This window comes from Symsagittifera roscoffensis, chromosome 1 (genome assembly GCF_963678635.1).
Source record: "Symsagittifera roscoffensis chromosome 1, txSymRosc1.1, whole genome shotgun sequence".
NCBI classification, from domain to species: Eukaryota; Metazoa; Xenacoelomorpha; order Acoela; family Convolutidae; genus Symsagittifera; species Symsagittifera roscoffensis.
The window spans coordinates 84,269,110-84,287,117 of NC_087062.1; the positions used below are offsets into that span (position 1 = coordinate 84,269,110).

An 18,008-nucleotide genomic window follows, 5' to 3' on the forward strand; every position below is an offset into this window, starting at 1 on the left:
CCAATCCAAAAAACTAGTCTAGTACCCCTTGTCTATGATCCAATTTCACGGATTAATATTCCGTTCACAAATATCCAAAAAATTTTGGTATCGAGAAAAAATGTCAAGTAAATTGTCTAAGTACCGACTGTATGTTATTTCAGTTCAACGAACTGCTCAAAAATTCTGAGTATTGAGAAAAAATTACCGGTTGCTAGCTTGCGGAAAAATTTGGAACATCGTATAGAATTTTATAGCACGAATGGAGAGTTTTAAAAGTTTAGAACTTTCTAACAGTTTTTAACTGGAGATTGGGCGGTCACCGGTTGAGGGTTGCCACAAACCAGGGGACAGAACAGAGCGATGGGAGTCAAATAGGTGCAGGGTGCTGAAGATGAAAAGAAAACGACGCAGGAGAGCGCTTATTTGTTTAGGCTGAGTCCTTGCACTGGTGATACTGGTGTTCCAAGCGATGTCGGACAAAAGATTTACCGAGAAATAACTCTTATTAATTTACGGATTTGGATACAATTATTTTTGTTTGGAGATTAGAGCGGGCACATTTTTTAAAAAGAGCTATTTGTCTCAAGGACATTACAGACCGGTCCCTTGTGGGGCGCCAAAATGTGCCCGCTCTAATCTCCAAACAAAAATAATTGTATCCAAATCCGTAAATTAATAAGAGTTATTTCTCGGTAAATAACTCAGGCAATAGATAAGTTTCGGCATTTTCTATCGATGATAACATAATGTAACATTTTTTTTTCATATTCGTCACCGATTCACAGCATCAATAACAAATTGGCGGAAGCTAGCCACAAGAACCGGTCGGTAATGTCCTTGAGACAAATTGCTCTTTTTAAAGGTCAGTTTTATTCAAGGTTGAACCAAATTAGCGCGAAAAGACGGTTAAAATAGGTTTTTGGGGGTTCGATTTTATATGCATTTATACTCTCGCACATTTGCGTTCATATTTGCGCTGCAACAAACAGTCCATTTTTCAAATGGTTTAGAAAAAAAATTTGTTTGTTAAAAAGTTTGCAGCAGAAATCTTATCAATTTTAAACTCGAGGTCTTATCAAAGGAGAAATATACATATATCAGTTAGTTCGCGAGTCAAACTATATTTTTTTTAATCTGAAGTGCTTTGAAAGCGCGTTAACCTAATGAATAGAGCAAAAGTAGTAAATCGAACTATTAACTGTAAAAAAAACGACTTTTAAAAGCTTCAGTAAAAGCTTCCCCGGCATCTTTTCGTGATTTTTTTCTCAGCATGTACGACTCGACATATAAGCTTCAAACACTGGTTTCTGTATGCAAAACAAGTAAAACTGAGTCTTTTAGCTGTTCAAAATGACATGAATTAGCAGTGAGTGAGATTCAATAACATTTCAAAAACGAGAACTGAACAGTTCGATCTCCTAATAAAGACTCAATTTAAATTTCTCTCAGCATTATGAAGAAAAAAACGTTAAAACTGATTTCAGCCATTTTCGAAAAAAACTTGCAAGCTGACTACTTTTAGGGGAACGTTACTTGCAATCCGTTTATTTAGTAGATAAAATTCAATAAGTATTTTAAAATCAACCAAAAACTGCCCGTTATAAAATTGACCATGAATATATTTGAAATGAAAACAGTGAAAATAGTCAACAGAAATTTCTATTGATTCGAGGGTTCAAAAAATATGGATTTAAATTTGAAAAAAAATTTCTTAAAGCGATGGGAAATCTTTTAAAAGAACAAAAACCAGTTTCGAAGATATAATTTATTCATGTTTTTCGAGCCACTTGCACTTTGGATATTTATCACACGAATTTAAAATTAACCAAAACAGAAATCAGAAGTCAAACTGCCGAAAATCAAATTGGAGTGTGAACAACTTTTGAGTTTTCGATGAAAACCACGCAACCTAAATAAGTGAAAAATCACTTCGTCTATTAACAGTTAAGGTTGAACCAGAAAAATATTGGCACTGTTTAGGAAGCGGTAAAGGCAAACACAAGCTGGAAATGGAAAAAAGCTAATGAAAAATGCTTTAAAAACAATTTTACAAAACCTGAACCACTTGATGCGAGCTCAGCTTAATCACTTGGCTCAGTCATGACTAATTTCTTATAACAGGTAGCAAAAATGCACCTTAAACAGAAGCGAAGTTGCACTTCGCATACACAAGCAAAAACATGACCCATAACGATACCGGGAAAAACTGAATGAGTAAAACTTTGAGTCTACATAATTTCTTAAGTGAAGCACGTCAATTTTGAGTGTAAACAATTGTTAATCACGCCAGCCAATTATGACGCATTAGCAGTACCAGTCAATTTGAAAATAAATTTACCAACTAACATGCCTCAATTTATAGAGCGGACGCATTTCAACTTGTATACGAAAAAGTTCATAAAAAACATTCGACCTTGCCCAGGTTCAAATCCTTTTATTTTGTTGCGGGTCTCCTTCCCTACCTCTACGCTACAGATCCATGATACCTTGAAGCTAAGGAGCTATTTCTGATATAATAATCTGTGTTAAAATCCTTAGCATTGGCTGTACTTAATAGCTGCTTATTGATCAAAAGAACACTTGCAAAATGAAAACACTTTGTCGCAACAATATTTGAGTTGCAACAAAATTGGCAAATTAGGTTGGAAAAAGTATTCATACTATCACACAAGCTATGCTTGTGTAAACAGATCTAACACAAACTTTGCACGAAAAAGCTTTTAAAGAAAAAAAGATGGCTTTTGAAGCTCTTAGAATTTCTAGAACAGTTTATGATTGATATTTTTTTTGGATAAAATTAACACCATTTAGGAAAACTGGACCGATACGTAATTTTTTCAGCTGTGAAATCTGATAACTAAATTTCATTATCATACTTAGAAGTTGATAACGTTTTCCGTGACCTTTACACTTTTGCTGCTTGATAGTGGAACTTACCTTCCTTTTAACTAAGGGAATGACCAAATAAAAAAAAACAAACCACAGAAAATAAATTTGCGCCAAAACAAACTAAGACTTTTCCTGAAAAAAACCATCATGACCTCTATAAGAGTTTGAACGACGTTTTCCTTTTTATGATGAACATGGTATCGAGACACTTTCAATAGATAGGACAATTTTTTAAATATCGGATCAAAATAACATCCTCATCCGTAAAGCGGTTTGGAGGGAGTATGTTAACATGAGTATGTTTCTTAATACTAAAATCTTCTTTTGAAAGTTTAAGCAAAGCCGCAATTTTCAATTCCACTATTTCGTTTAATGAGTTCACATCTGATAAACAAAATTTCCTGATTTTTGATTTTATCAGAAATGGAAAAGAGGTTTAAAAAAGCTACCAACCGAGGAAGACGCATATCCATGCATTGAGAGAATCGTAGTATCTTCTCAAAGTGCTCTTCCACGTGTTTCCCTCTGAGTTGCACTTTTTGACCAGCTGTCTGTGTCGCATGCGGTCTCTTTGCGTGTCTCGAACCCAGTCGATCGTGTGGAAGTCCCCGTAGCTGTAGCTGATCGGACCCGGCTCATCGTCATTGGCTGCTGTCGCATCGTTCTCGGCGTCTTTTGCAAATATGCGACTTGTGCCGTGAGAGAAGTCTGTTACTGTTTTAAAGTCATAAGCTGCAGCTTCACTGTTCATTCCTACATCAAAATAATTTCATCAGAACGTATCTAGCAGATTGTCCTACTAATTGTAAAATAATAATCAATAATTTTGAGTCGAGTCGAACGACTAAGAAAACCGATTCAATCGTAAATTCTATGTTAATCTGTGTACTGTTATAACCTAAATTAAGATTTTAGTTTTTCATTTTTTTATCAAACCAAAACAATTTATCAAAACGTATCTAGCAGGTTTTCTTATTGATTAAGAAAAAGAATCAATAATTTAGTCGAACCGAACGACCTAAGCAACCAGATAAACCGTTCATTCTCTGTTAATCTGTATTCTGTTATTAACTAAATTAAGATTTTAGTTTTTTCTTTTGTCAGACTGTTACTTAAATCAAAATTATCTCAATGTGTTTAATTTCAAAAAAGTCAAAACCCGTTTATCCCCTTTAATCAGTTTGGGCGAGAGAGGGTGGGTGGACTAGACGGTTGATTTGGACAAACTTGAAGTTTTGATTTATACGAACATAGCAGAGCAGTCATAGGAGGCTAATTACTTCAACTTAATTCGCATACTACAGTTAATGCCAAATTGTAGGCAACGCATCTAAACGAAGTTATTTTACCTTAAGCTGCTCATTTCGACGTCTGAACGAACCTTCTTGCCCATTTCTTAATATTAAAACACTTACAATCTAACAGGCCGAAACCACTGTTTTCTGACCGGCATTGTTCGGCGATATTGTCAATATAGTCTATAATTCAAGTAAAAATTACTCGCGTTATTTCAACCAATTATAACCGCGTCACGAATCACGATAGACCTTACGCTGCGAGCTCAGACACATAATATCGCTGCCGTGACGAAAAAAATAATAATCAAATGATCGATATTTTATATTTTCAACCCTCACAAGCAGAAAATGATAACGACAATTCATCAATCTACATGCAAGCCTCAAACAAGACAGAAGAGAAGCTGCAAAAACACAAAAAAAAACGGTAAAAAAGGAACTTAAATGAGGAAATGAAAATAAACTCTGAAAAGAAAACAAGCCCTTCTATTTTCTGTACATAGTTTCCTTTGACTACGGTCTGATTTTCACTCTTTCACTCCCATGCTAATTTAGACAGGTTTCAAAAAAAGCTCGGATCTTTTACATTTGGGCATACCACGATGGATTCTTCGACACACATTTATTCGCCTCTTACCACGTCAGAGTTTTCCAAAACTTTGTAATTATGAAATTTTCCTCAAAATTCGTTTTTAGTGCAACTGTCCAAGGCTAGTTTCATTTTGCACAAGCTCGAAACATTTGTATGGCTTTAAAGTCTTTTTCAAAAGTTTGCGTAATCCTATTTTGTTCCAATAATTTATGCATCAAAAAATATACACTTTATCATAAGAAAACGGCTTTTAGATAACATGTTGTTGTGTAAGTCATGCCAAGTTGTTGGCAATATCGGTGGCCTTGAGCAATTTAATTGGTCAATACCGATGCTTTTAAGTTTAATAATTTTATGATTTGACATGTTTTTTTTTGTGCTGCAATAAATGAAAATTGGTTATCGACGTTGAATTGAGCAGTTTTACGCTAATTAATTTCATTCAGATTCGTTGACCTAAACATTGTTAGCAATTTAGCATGAACTACAGAAATAGTAAGTTGTTTCAGGATTAAGAGTGATTTTAATGCCCAACAAGTTAAGGGGAATGCCTCTCATGCATTCTAAGCGAATCCTTGTCAAATGATAAACAGAGCTTACCGGTAGAGGAATTTGAAAAAAAAATTGTGTAGTACAATTTCTGCAATTAAATGTATGTATGTTGTGTACTTGCATTCCAAACCTATTTTATTATGATAGAATATCAGTAAAGTGAGACACTTTTTTGACATTCAACTAGGCTGAGCGATTTTTAGCACAGTTAAAAACGTGTTAGGCACAATGAATTTTTAAAGTCTAGCCTTTCTGAAAACAAAATGGCAATTTCCAGCCGTTACTTTTTGTTCAAACTACACCAAGTTTTGACGACACCAAAGAGAGGTCGCAAAGAGTTAAGTTTGAGATCATATTAAAGTCCTATTGGGCGTGCTTCCAGTTCGAAAAAAAAATTGAAAACTGGACTAATTTACAGGAAAACTGTCACAGAAGCGAAGCTTCGCATCACTTGCGATACAAGGAAAGCGTAGCATTGCAAGCTACCAAATAGAAAATGAGATGAAAATACCAATTGAAAAAACTCCAACCACTAGCTTTAAACAATTTTTATAGTTTTTTTCCGAGCGTACACAAAGCCACCAAAACGTGGCAAGAGGCCCATTAAACCGGTAACATAAAATACCCAAGGAAATTGCTATACAAAATTTTGAACGATAAAATTGTTTGAACTTCAGCTTCTATACTTCAACCGACCTGATTTATTTATTTCCATAATCATTTTCATTAGACCAAAGAAACATGAGCCAAAACTATTTATTCTGAATACAATTTCTAAGCTTAAAAAAAATAAAGCAAAAGACAACAAAAAACAAAAAAATATACCAGCCAGGGTTAGCAAAGTCAACAAGAGTTAATCAAATACACTTGAAACCACAATGGAAGCTGCTTAGAGTGCAAAACAATCCGTGGTGGCAAGTAAACCGACAAAACAAAATGACGAACATTAATCAGACTATTTAACTTTTGCCGGAAAAAAATTAACTTCATCATACACTAAAAAAACAAGGACCGGCCGGGACTCGAACCCCAGACCATAGGAAGCAAAGGCATCTGCATTACCTCTAGGCGGAAATTCATGAAATTTCTGCGGTTTGATCATAAGACAACATCAGTTTCTTACAAATGTGTAAAAGTTGTTGCGGGAAAAAAAGTCTAGCGGGTCTAGCGAAGGCTTATTGTCCTAATAGTGGAGGCTACTTGTTTAACCTTATTCTGCCATTCTTTACTAGAACACTGAGGCGAAGCAGAGCTTTGCACCACTTGCAATACAAAATTAAATGCCGAAGAGCTCCAAAGATTATTTGTCTCATACGATACCGAAATAACTAAACGGAATCTGGTGAAAAATCTTCGGTTTAAATCAAACAGGTCATTTTACAAATAAAATTAGATACCAATTACCATGAAGATAAGAATGGACCAGGATAACCAAGCTCCGTTGATTTCTTTTTTTAAACTAACAGATAAAAATTCAGTTTCATTAAAAAATAATCACTATCAAACAATTCCAAAATTTACCAAAAATTTAGCTTAAAATCTTGAAAACAAACTGCATGTCCATTAGGGGAATATTGTGTAACGAATAAGCACTATTCATTACTTGCTATAAACTACGAACAAAATGAAAGAAAAGATGAAAACAAAATTAATTTACTTTAAACACAGAAAAAAATTGCTGAAAATCTATCCAACTCTGAAGGCCTTAAAAAGCATCCACTATCAATCAAACTTATCAAATATAGAGTTAATAAACAACACAACAAAAACGAACACAGCCAACAGACAATTGAAAAGTCAATGAACGCAAGAAAACAGAAAAAAACGGATGTTTTTTTTCAAAAACTTTCAACTTAACAATTTCAGGGAAAAAATGATTTAGAGCTCTCTGATATTCAATAACAAAGTATGATTGTCACTTTTTTGCTGAAAAAAAACTGTTTGAGAAAACTGGATCAATAAGTGAAGTTTTTAGTCCACTGAAAAATTAGTAAATTAAATTCCACTTTCAAAACTAGAAACCGATCACGTTTTTCGTGGCCTTAACACTTTCGTAATAGGAGAGCGCAACTAGCCTGACTTTTAGCAGACATAATTGAATTGAATTCAAATAATGCATATATACCAAGACGCATTCATAAATGCATATGTCAAAATAAAAAGACTCGCATTAAAAAACACAAAAAAATCAACTTTTTGTCTTAAGAATCCCAGTTACAACCAGAGCCAAAAACAACCACACTCTTGAGTATCGTGCTACACACCAAATATCTTCGTAATCAAATTGTGAAGCCAATAAAAAAATTGGAAATTGGTGATTTTTTCCGAACATTTTAGACATTGAAACAATACGCTGGTGCCATCACCTTGAATGGATTGAAAATCATATTGCTGAAACCTAAATATGACGCTAAAATGCTTAATTTAAATGGATAAACTTTTAAAACAAAAAATAGAAACCATTGGCTACAGCACGCAGATATTTCATTACTTCCTGGTTTTTGAAACAACTTTTATTTCTTCTGCACGTCTTCAAACTAACCCTGTAATAATCTTTCATCGTCTTCACTCGTGGTACTGGCAAGTGTCTTGTAGTGCCTAGATGATCCATTGATCATCTTATCGACCTTTGGCAGCGCTGTAGCAGCTACAGAAGAAAATGCCTTAATCGGGGACTTAATTTTGCCGGATTCAACAGAATCTGTTTGTGGATTTATTTTATCTTCAGCTTTTACTTCTTCCACTGGGAGGGTAAATTGTGTTGGACTCGTTTCTTCTTCAAGAGGATGGGCAAATGCAAGTTGGGATGTATCAAAATTGGGATCTGTATCAGATGTAAAAATAGCATGCAAATTTTCGGTTGAAGTATTCTGTCCAGACATCAACCTTGCTTTTTCAGTCGAACACGTAACGCGTTAAACTTCATTCGCAACCTACAAAAATAATCGAACATCTTTTCATAATTGTAACATTAGTTTCAATGCGACGGTGATAAAGTAGTATCGATAGCTTTTTCTGACGTATTCCGTTTTAACGGGGTTAGGAACTTGAGCTGGTCATTCCACTGCAGCTAAAACTGCTTCTGATAAACGACAATGCACATATTCACGACGGAAAGAAGGCTTTACAGGATGGATTTCCAGTCAAGTAAAATCCGTTTATCAGCAAATTCTAAAAACAATTGAATTACAAAAAGGCTCTTCCGTTAAATTACGGTAAGTGCACAAGCTGGATAGGGCCTTACCGGCGAAAAAGAAATGCGTATATATATCAGCAATGAAGTCATAATTCAGCATTAAATGCATCGTGGTTATGTTAATTTATCTTAGCCGTCCTTTCTCTACAATAGCGCTCATGGAGATGTCGATAAATTGAACTTTGCGCAGCGATCTGTACCCCCTCATACAAAGTATAGAGCTCCTCAGGAGCGCGAAGCTTATTTTAGTTCTTATGTAGTTTATCGATTCAGGGTAGCTTTCTTGTCTTTTTTCGCTCAGTAGCTGGTAGCCCCGCTTCCTAGATGCTTCTATTCTCGTTTTATATTGTACTTCGTGTATTTCAGATACTGCATTTCAATAAATGGTTCAATGTCTTTTGTATCTTCTCAGGGACTCAGCTATGCAGTATCTATTTAATAAGTTTATCACAACAATTAGTCAGCTGATTTTATATCTGTCAACCGGTTACAGTATATCAGTATTTAGACAACCGCGTATTCAGACTGGTCAGTATTTAGACAAATACTGTTTCAACCAATCAGAATCGAGACAAAGAAGAAATTAATAAATAATTATTATTTATTTTGGATTATTTATGTCTTTTCTCGATTCTGATTGGTTCATACAGTATTTGTCTAAATACTGACGAGTATGAATACGCGGCTGTCTAAATACTGGCTGCACTCCCTGTCAACCAACGACAACTACGGAACGTGGGACGAGTCACTGCGCGAGATCGACTACATCATCGGCTCGATCGACGACAGCAAAAGCCCACTTGATGCTCCCAAAATCAATGACGCGTCCGCAAAAGATTCGACTATCAGAACAGTTATTCATCAGATTGCTGCTGGAACGGCCCCGGTGGACCAAACAGATGATATTCTAGCCCTTTTGAAGCACCGCAGTGACTTGAGCATAAACGATGACAGCCTGTTTTTCAGAGGTCGTACTGTCACAGTCACTTCAGCCAGCCGTCTTACGACTACTACACAGTGCACACCAAGGTGTAACCAGTATGACCCTCAGAGCAGAACAGTCAGTTTTCTGGCTAGGCATGACAAAAGATATCGCAAAAATATTGCCTGGCCAAAAAACTGACTGTTCTGCTCTGAGTGTCTTACTGGTTACAGCTTCGTGTGCACTGTGTAAAGTCATAACACGGTTGGTTGAAAAGACTTTGGGATGACAGTACGCCCTCTGAAAAACATATTGCGATAAACATGCGCCCACCCAACCCAAGTTACCACCAGTGACACCTGCAAGCCCAACATATGTTCCATTCCGCCGGATGGACACAGCCGAACCCTCCGACGAGCAAGAAAAAGAACAATAGCGTTGTTAGTCACGAGCTTGGTATGAAAAGGAGGGTCGGAATGTTCTAGAAATAAATTTTAAAAATTCGAATTGCGGCGGAAAATTTCTCGACCAATGCCACGAAATTAGAGAAATAACGACGTAACTTCCGGAAGAGCCCATAATTGGAGGCCAGGTGCCCATAGACTATTTTTTGCTTAGAGACTGTGATAAACGCATTTTTTTAGCTACTCTAATGCCCTGAACCAGGGAATTCAAACATTGGATTTTAAAGTTTGAGTTTGAGTAAATTCTGTTTGAGTTTGATGTTTGAGTTTGACTCAAACAGTGAAATGATGTTTGAGTTTGAGTTTGAATTTTTTATGTTGACACTCAATTTTCATGTCTTTAACCTTGGCATGACATACACCGTTTTTTGCGTAGATTCTATTGAAAATGACCAAATTGCATTTAAACCAAAACAACAAAAATCTACCATTTATTGGCAATTAACAGTAACAATTAGCAACAGTAGCAATTAACAAGTAACAGAAGTAAATCAGTTAAAGAGATAGCAGTTTTTATTCAAGAAAGCATTTCTTGCTTGATTTTCGGGCAACATGCGATTTTGCAAAAAGTTTCGAGAAATTCTTGTCAAAGAGAAAAGCCTCTCTGGGTCGGCACTTGTAGGTCTGAACGATTTCATGGCCACATCTATATCGAATGATTGTTTATCATCATCCACATTAAAAGCGTCAAAGTCCAGCGTTGGCTGTACAGAATATCCATGATCATGATCATCGGCAAAAGGTGTGATTTCAGACAATGATTTCATTTTATCGTAAAATTCTCCATGCCCGTTAACAATAGCGTTCACTACACTGTTCTGGTTTAACCACTTCCCCAACACTGATTCAATCGCAAAACCGACGGCCTCATCTTTGCCTGCCATATGATGAAGGAACACAATAGTTTTTCTAGCGTCTTTTACATCAGCATCGGCATGTTGTAGGCGTAGAGTGCACTGCTAAAACATTAATTTGGTTGACACACATTTTATGTTACATATTCATGTTTTATTCTATGGTAAGAATATACCAACAAATTTTATCATTACCTGAAATAGTTTCAACATGCTTATGATGTTCGATAATCGTGTCCAATCGTATTCATCCAATTCATTAGGAAATGCGGCAAGAAGTTCCGTCTTTACAGATAGAAACCTTTCCAACATACACAGAAGCGAATTCCATCGGGTAACGTTCTCAACCACTACTTTAACTTCTCGTAACTTCAAAGTTTTCTGAAGTTGAAGGATTTTATCCTGCAGCGAAGAGGTGCGATGAATTTTTGCTGTGATTTGCCTCGCCTTTTCAATCACGTCACAGAATTGCAAAGTGGGTGGGATTATTTCGTCTTCACTGTATTCGTCATCGGATTCAGCAGTAACCTGCTCATCAGCCATTCGTGTTACATCCCCTGTCAATCCTGTTACAAACCGTTTTACAATCAAATTGATAACGTGGGCCAAGCACGGGAAGTTATGTAAATTTAACACCCGACACGCCGCCTGGACGTCGGATCCACAATCCGTTACTGCGAGATGAACGTCAGCTACTCCAGGGCCAAACTGTTCAAGTAGATTCTTGATTAATATACCGACTTCCTCAGCTCCACAAAAGCCCACATATGGGAGCAAACCAAGCATAATAGGCAGGCGATTAATGTATATGTAAACACCCAAGTACTTTTTATAATCAGAGGACGTCCACTTGTCAAAAGATATCATTACCATCGCTTTGTTGTCTCTGTTTCGTATCATTTGCTTAACTTTGCTCATAAGTGACTCATACTGGGCATTCAGTTCTTCATTTACAGAACTATATGTAACGTTAGCAAACCCCATTCGTTTATAGCAAGTCTGAAATACGTCGCAGTTGACAGCTCGTGTTATCGGGATGTGATACCGATAAACCGTCTTTGCTACTTCATCTAGGCCTTTTTTAGATTCACGCTTTGGCAACCGAACAAAATCGACTAATCATTGATTAGACAATTCTTTAGCGGAACGTTTTCTACAAGTAGTGGTATGCCTCTTCAACGTTGTTGTGCCACTATTTTTGGCACAAATAATAATACCGCATCTAATACATTTCCGGCGATCTTTTTTTAGTCCACCAACATATTCAACCAAATAAAAATCATGAACTGAATTGCTTGTAGAAGTCGGCTTCTTCCATTCTTGGCGCAGGATTGCATCATTAGCATTCTCTCCCGACATTCACAGCACTGAAATTATTCGAACCGATTATTCGACTCCGATTCGAAATGCCTGATAGTAATAGAATGTCAAAGATCCACGGAATTAAAAAATAATGCGCGATTTTCTTACGGAAAAAATCCTACACAAAAACAGGCAGGGTTTGAGTTTGAGTTTGATGTTTGAGAATATAGACGTCTACAGTTTGAGTTTGAGTTTGAAAGGAATAGTTTGAGTTTGATGTTTGACTGTTTGAGTTTGAGTTTGAACTCCCTGCCCTGAACACTTGAATTAACTCCAATATTTTTTAATATTTCAGAGCATGAGTAGCTAGGAAGAGGAAAGGGTCAATCCATCTTCAATAGACCCTCATTGACCCGAAATAACTGTCACTAAATGTACCAGATGCCTACTTAAGTCACCTATGAGGTTTAAGTAAAATAGGCCCTTTAACCATTGGCTCAAGAACCAGGGACAATTTCTCTTGCGTTTTTCTACCTCAAGCGGTTGGAGCCAATTCGGTTCACTTGCGACATGAGACTAGAACTCGCGTTACAGATTTAAGGCTACTACCAAAATACACCCTCATACTAGAAAATAAGAACGTCCCCATACGCAGATCTCAAATTACCTAAAACACGCGAACGACGTTAAAAACAGGGTTGGAACCTTATGTATAGTTACTTTTTATTAGACAGTGGACCTTTGATCCGTTTCAGATGGATCAACCTAAAAACTCTCCCTAACTCAACATAACTATATAAAAATTAATCAAAAAATTTAAATTAGGTACTCGCATACCGACACGACCTCTAGAATTGAGTAAAGAAATCGTGAAGCAACTCTAGAATTAATTGGGTCATTAAGTTTAACTCGAGAAGTTTGAAATGATTAAGTTTTAACACAAGAAACAATTTGGACCAATGGATAGCTTCAGCTGTCCACCTTCCGACCGAAGGTTCACTCTTGTCCACTTCTAACTTCTCTTCTCCACTCGCGATCACTCTGATTTCACCCAAGAATAAAACAGCTCTACTCTCGTTCAATTTTATATCCGGAAATTGCGAATAGCAACTTCCCGCTGCTAATTTTTGACTACTTTCCCGCGATTGTAGTTCGGTTCTTCTGATCTTATTTTCTCGTATTTTTAGTTGTCGCAAGAAACTTGAGCATGATAGGCTCAATTCGAGTTTTTGAAATTTTGAAAATTCTATTTCACCCCAAAATACTGTTTCTTGATCGTTGCTCAAGGTCAAACTTCCAAATCTGACCGACTGGCACATACTCCCCGGACTCAAGATCGATGTCCTCATTGCGTGTCGCCGTCCGTCAGTGAACCCCCAGAAAGCTGAGTTCGTCTCAAGATACTGTGCCAGTGGTCATATGCAGAAGTTTGCAGCAGGTTTAACATTATCTACACCCCAAAATTTACAGCCATTCAAAGTTGTCACATTATCACTAAACAGCAATCAAAATCTGCATCCACCTGCACCCTGAATTCCAGCTTTAAAAGCTAATCATTAAAAATTCTTTATTCTCATCCAATCACAAAATTGTCATGCAGTATTTTGATTTTTATAATAGATATAATATAATAATGACAATCTTTCGGTTCGTTGAAATTTCTTTTCCGTGACCTCAGATTTCATCTGAGTTTACACTCAAGCCTCTTTTATTCCCTGCTCAGGCGTCAAGAATCCATCACAAAGCACACTGCTAAGTTCGAGCCCCTCGTCCTGGAGATGCTGGGCCCTGATACAATCGACTTTGTAATCTGCTCGACAGCTCTTCTTCGTCGTCGGAACTGATCGTGATCTCTTCCCAACCTTTTAGTTGTTCGTGCTCTTGCCCGATCGGTTTGGCAAATTCTTGACCTTGGATTCCTTGTTCAAGTAAAAGGAGTTGTGCAAGCTCAAACTCACGTTCTTCGCCAAGTCCTCCAATATTGATTCCCTAGCCTTGGTTTTATCTCTAGACACTTTACCAACTCCCTTCTAACCCATAGTAATTTCATTGCGATGGGTTACCAAGGGTCTTTTGAAAGCTTCCGGCCCTATCTCAGCCAAGAACTGTCGATACTCTTTCTGATGGTTCTTCATCTGGTCCTTCGTCACCGAGTACAACCAAGACGTCAACGTCGCTCGAAACTGTGGTAAGAATCTTATGCAATTCCGCACGTGCCTCACCTCCATGGGTATAGAGAATACCTTGCACGCATTGAGCTCACCACGAAAAAGTAGACCTTCTGCTGATGATCGGGTAATCCAATCGACCGAACTTCTTCCATGTCCCATATCAAGCAGAGCTTCAAATGCTCTGGAAACCACACGAGCCGGGCGTGCACTTGGGTATCGAAAAGGCTTTATCGACTAATACCCTCTGACTGGATGCCTCCACCATCGCCATTTGTAACGGGTAGTGGCTTCCACACAGGTTGGCCATCACCGATCCCACTAGGGACTTCGCGTTCACTGGCAAATTCTAGGCTTCACTCACGACGGGAAACCCCATCTCCGCCTCAAGACCAATCTTCCATTCTCTGATGTGCTTTTGGGTTATTTGCAACACTCCAGGACATGATTCGACGCTCAACGCCGTCACCAAGTGGTACTCGGATTCTAGCATCTCCAGAGATTGCAAGCTGCACATCCTCGAGAAAAATCCCAATGTCGTCGCTATGTTCCCAGTGGATGATCTAACCAACAAAAATTTGCATGAATCCCAGCACGGTTTCTGTAAAATGCGATTGGGGATGACTCAACTTCTACAATTTCTTGACCATCTGAACCAAAAATATGACATTTCAACTGAAACTGAACTTTATGTTCTCTACCTAGATTTTCCTAAAGCATTTGACAGCGTTCCTCACCAAAAATTAAAAGACAAAATCCAACAATTTGGGATTGGCGGAAACTTTGTGAAAATTATTGCAAGCTACTTAATATACGGGGGACAATAAGTGGAAATAAATGATAAGCGCTCCCCAATAGCATCAGTAACTAGTGGTGTGCCACAAGGGTCAATAATTGAACCCCTATTCTTTATCCTATTTATAAATGATTTACAACTATATTAAAAATAGCGAAACTTTTGGGTATGCAGATGATTTCAAACTTGCAAATACTGACCCTTGTAATCTACAAGAATACATAAATAAAATAGAAAAATGGTGCTCAGACAACGAATTGAAATTCAATAGTGATAAATGCTATATACCACCAATCAAAACGAAATGCGAAATTAATAATTTAATGCTAAATACCAATGGCCCAAGTTGTAAAAAAAAACAAGAAGATCTAGGTACTATAATGACGATAAACTTAAATTGGAAAGCAAATTGTGTATGTTCCAAAGCCTGGAGAGCTTTCTATTTTCTAAAACGCAACGTATCGAAACTAGAGAATAAATATTTGAAACTGAACGCATACAAAGGGTATGTAGTCCCTGTAATAGCATACGCATCTCAGGCATGGTCAGCAAACAAAGGTGAAATGAGGGATATCGAAAAAATCCAAAAACGGGCCACCTCATGGATACTTGGCATATGGGATAAGTACAACAATAGATTAAAACAACTAGAACTCCTGCCTTTATATATGTACTTCGAACTAGACGATGCCCTATTCTCACTATCCATCATGCAAGGAAATTATAACATCAGAAAATCCGTATCAAGAAAGAAAAACCCTGGAAATGACATCCAAACAAGACAAACCAGCGGTAATCGAATAATCTTTGAAAAAACAAGAACAAAAAAAGCGGATGAAAACTTCTGGAGGAGAGCTAGCAGATTGTTAAACATCAGTATAGAGAAAACAAATCAAGATTAGTGAGATGACGAAGCCGGTTCTAACAAAAATCTATTGGAAGTTTTTTTGAACAATATTGTGAAATAAACTCTTGCACATGGAGAATCATTTGCAATTGTGGCAGTTGCAGTCCGATGCAGAAAATATAAGTGACCAAAATTGAGGGTTGCAAATCCTTGAGTCAAGAGCTCTAAAGACTGACCTACTACTACTACTACTTCTTTGGTAGATGGTGGATACCCCCACATGCGGCATAACGAAATCGGAGATGAGATACCTTTGCCAACCTCATGAGCGAGGTTTGCTTTGATGTCGAAATAGAGCCGAAACTTCAGTCGTTGCAAGGCGAGTGCTTCGTCAACAATTCAACCACAACTGATGAAGACGCTCGACTAGATGTAAAAGCAAACGGATTATAGGGCTTAAGGTTTAGCCGAACCTTCTGCGATGTCAAAGTCTTCAACCCGCACGAAGACTACTGAAAGACGCCTATAAGTACCACGAGTCTCTAAAAAATTCAAAATACCAACAGAGAGCTCTACAAGTCGAACAGAGCAGCGTCTGCCTGCTCATTTTTTGCTGCACTGGTGGTGCCGCGCCAGCAGCTACTCGGACAATGCAGCGCATAGCTGAAAAACTTAGTGAAAAAAGACATGAAAGCTACGCAGAAACAATAAACGATATAAGAACTAAGTTAGATAAGCTTCGCGCTGCTCAGGAGCGCTATCCTTTGTATCCGGGGTTGCAGATCACTGCGTAAGACGCAATTCATAGACGCAATTCAGTTATTGCTGTTGTAGAGGAGGGACGGTTGAAGAAAATACTTTTAATGAAAATGCCTTAAATGCTGACTTAATTTAATTCCTGCAATATTGTTTATTGATGTATTTATATAATGCTGGTATGGGCCCTATCCAGCTTGTGCACAACCGTACCTAAACGGAAGGGCCCATTTTAGAATTTACCTTTTTTAACTACTTCTTTGGCACGTTCTATCGACTCTCACAATGGCTGCATTGCCAATCTGGACGGCTAACGACAGCCGCTGTCTGAGGAAATTTCCGAATAAGTTTTTTATGAATCTATGGTAAAGAAAATCAATATTGAGCTTTTTTCAAATGTTCTATACACTGGATTTGCCCAGATGGCTTTAGAAGTTTTTACTCTGTAGGCTAATTGCTCTATTTTTTTAGTTGCAGGGAAAGAGCGGGGCTCTTTTTCCTTCCCCCCACCTCACTCAAACATTAATTTTATGGTGTAACTAGAGGTTTTACAAGGTTAATTATGAGGACCAAATATGTTTGTCATGGCCTAATCAGTCTGCATGTCAGTTTTCATGACAATCGGACAATGTGATCAGAAATTTGTAATATAAAAATTTGCAGGTGGGGTGGGGGGGGGGGGTTGAGCAAAAAGAGCCAAAAGCGGTTAAGTAAATAATATCCGTAAAATTTTACATAGTTGTAAATGAGTATCCAAAAAGAAAAGTGGATTGTAAAGTATTCAAAATGAAGCGTTTATTTTTCTCAAAGTTATTGAAAGCTAGAAATAAGATAACAACGTACCATATAAAAATTGAAGCGCTTTCGTCAAGAAGACATCATCAGCATTAATCTGAAGTAATTTGTTTGATAACAATGCAAACCAAAGTAAAAAAAAAACAAAGCAAAAGAAAGTAAGAAAGAGAAAGAATAGAATAAAAGGATATTTCTCGTCAGAATACTCTGATACAAAGAAATAAGGCCGTTACAGGCGTAAGGTAAGCTCTCGGGCGCGGTACTCCTCCCTGTTGTTCAAGGCAGGGTTCTTCATCGCAATATGGAGGGCTTCCAAAGTCAACAGCTTTGACCTGTCAGGCGAGACGTCAATAATCTTGGCGCTAATGTCATCGGCATTCAAACCACACTCCCTAAAGTGGCTGCCCACACGAGCGTTATTGAAAGCTATTGAAAATATCGTTTTCATCACTTGTCTTAGATATTTTTTGATTAAGCGCACACTTCTCTAAAAAGAAAGTTTCTTACTCTCATTTGACCAGAATAATATGGTTTCATTTATTGCCTCATCATATTTTTGATCCGAATAAGTTTTCATGAATCGTATTAACTTAAT

At 37.3% G+C, this 18,008-nt stretch overlaps 2 protein-coding genes across 2 annotated transcripts in view; both read right to left on the reverse strand.

The window, feature by feature from the left end:
* The window catches only part of LOC134851282 (uncharacterized), a 534,247-nt gene extending 525,284 nt beyond the window's left edge, over positions 1-8,963 (reverse strand). The window contains exon 1 of the mRNA XM_063867298.1: positions 8,941-8,963. The gene's annotated coding sequence lies outside the window, so the exon portion shown is untranslated. The remainder of the gene's footprint in view (positions 1-8,940) is intronic.
* Positions 1-17,428, reverse strand: part of LOC134851292 (H(+)/Cl(-) exchange transporter 4-like) — a 33,772-nt gene extending 16,344 nt beyond the window's left edge. Inside the window, exons 1-4 of the mRNA XM_063867310.1 lie at positions 17,354-17,428; positions 16,862-17,068; positions 7,856-8,484; positions 3,325-3,624 (exon numbers count right to left, since the gene is read on the reverse strand). Of these exons, the coding sequence (XP_063723380.1) occupies positions 3,325-3,624; positions 7,856-8,195 (640 nt within the window). The 5' untranslated portion in view covers positions 8,196-8,484; positions 16,862-17,068; positions 17,354-17,428. The remainder of the gene's footprint in view (positions 1-3,324; positions 3,625-7,855; positions 8,485-16,861; positions 17,069-17,353) is intronic.
* Between the last annotated feature and the right edge of the window lie 580 nt (positions 17,429-18,008).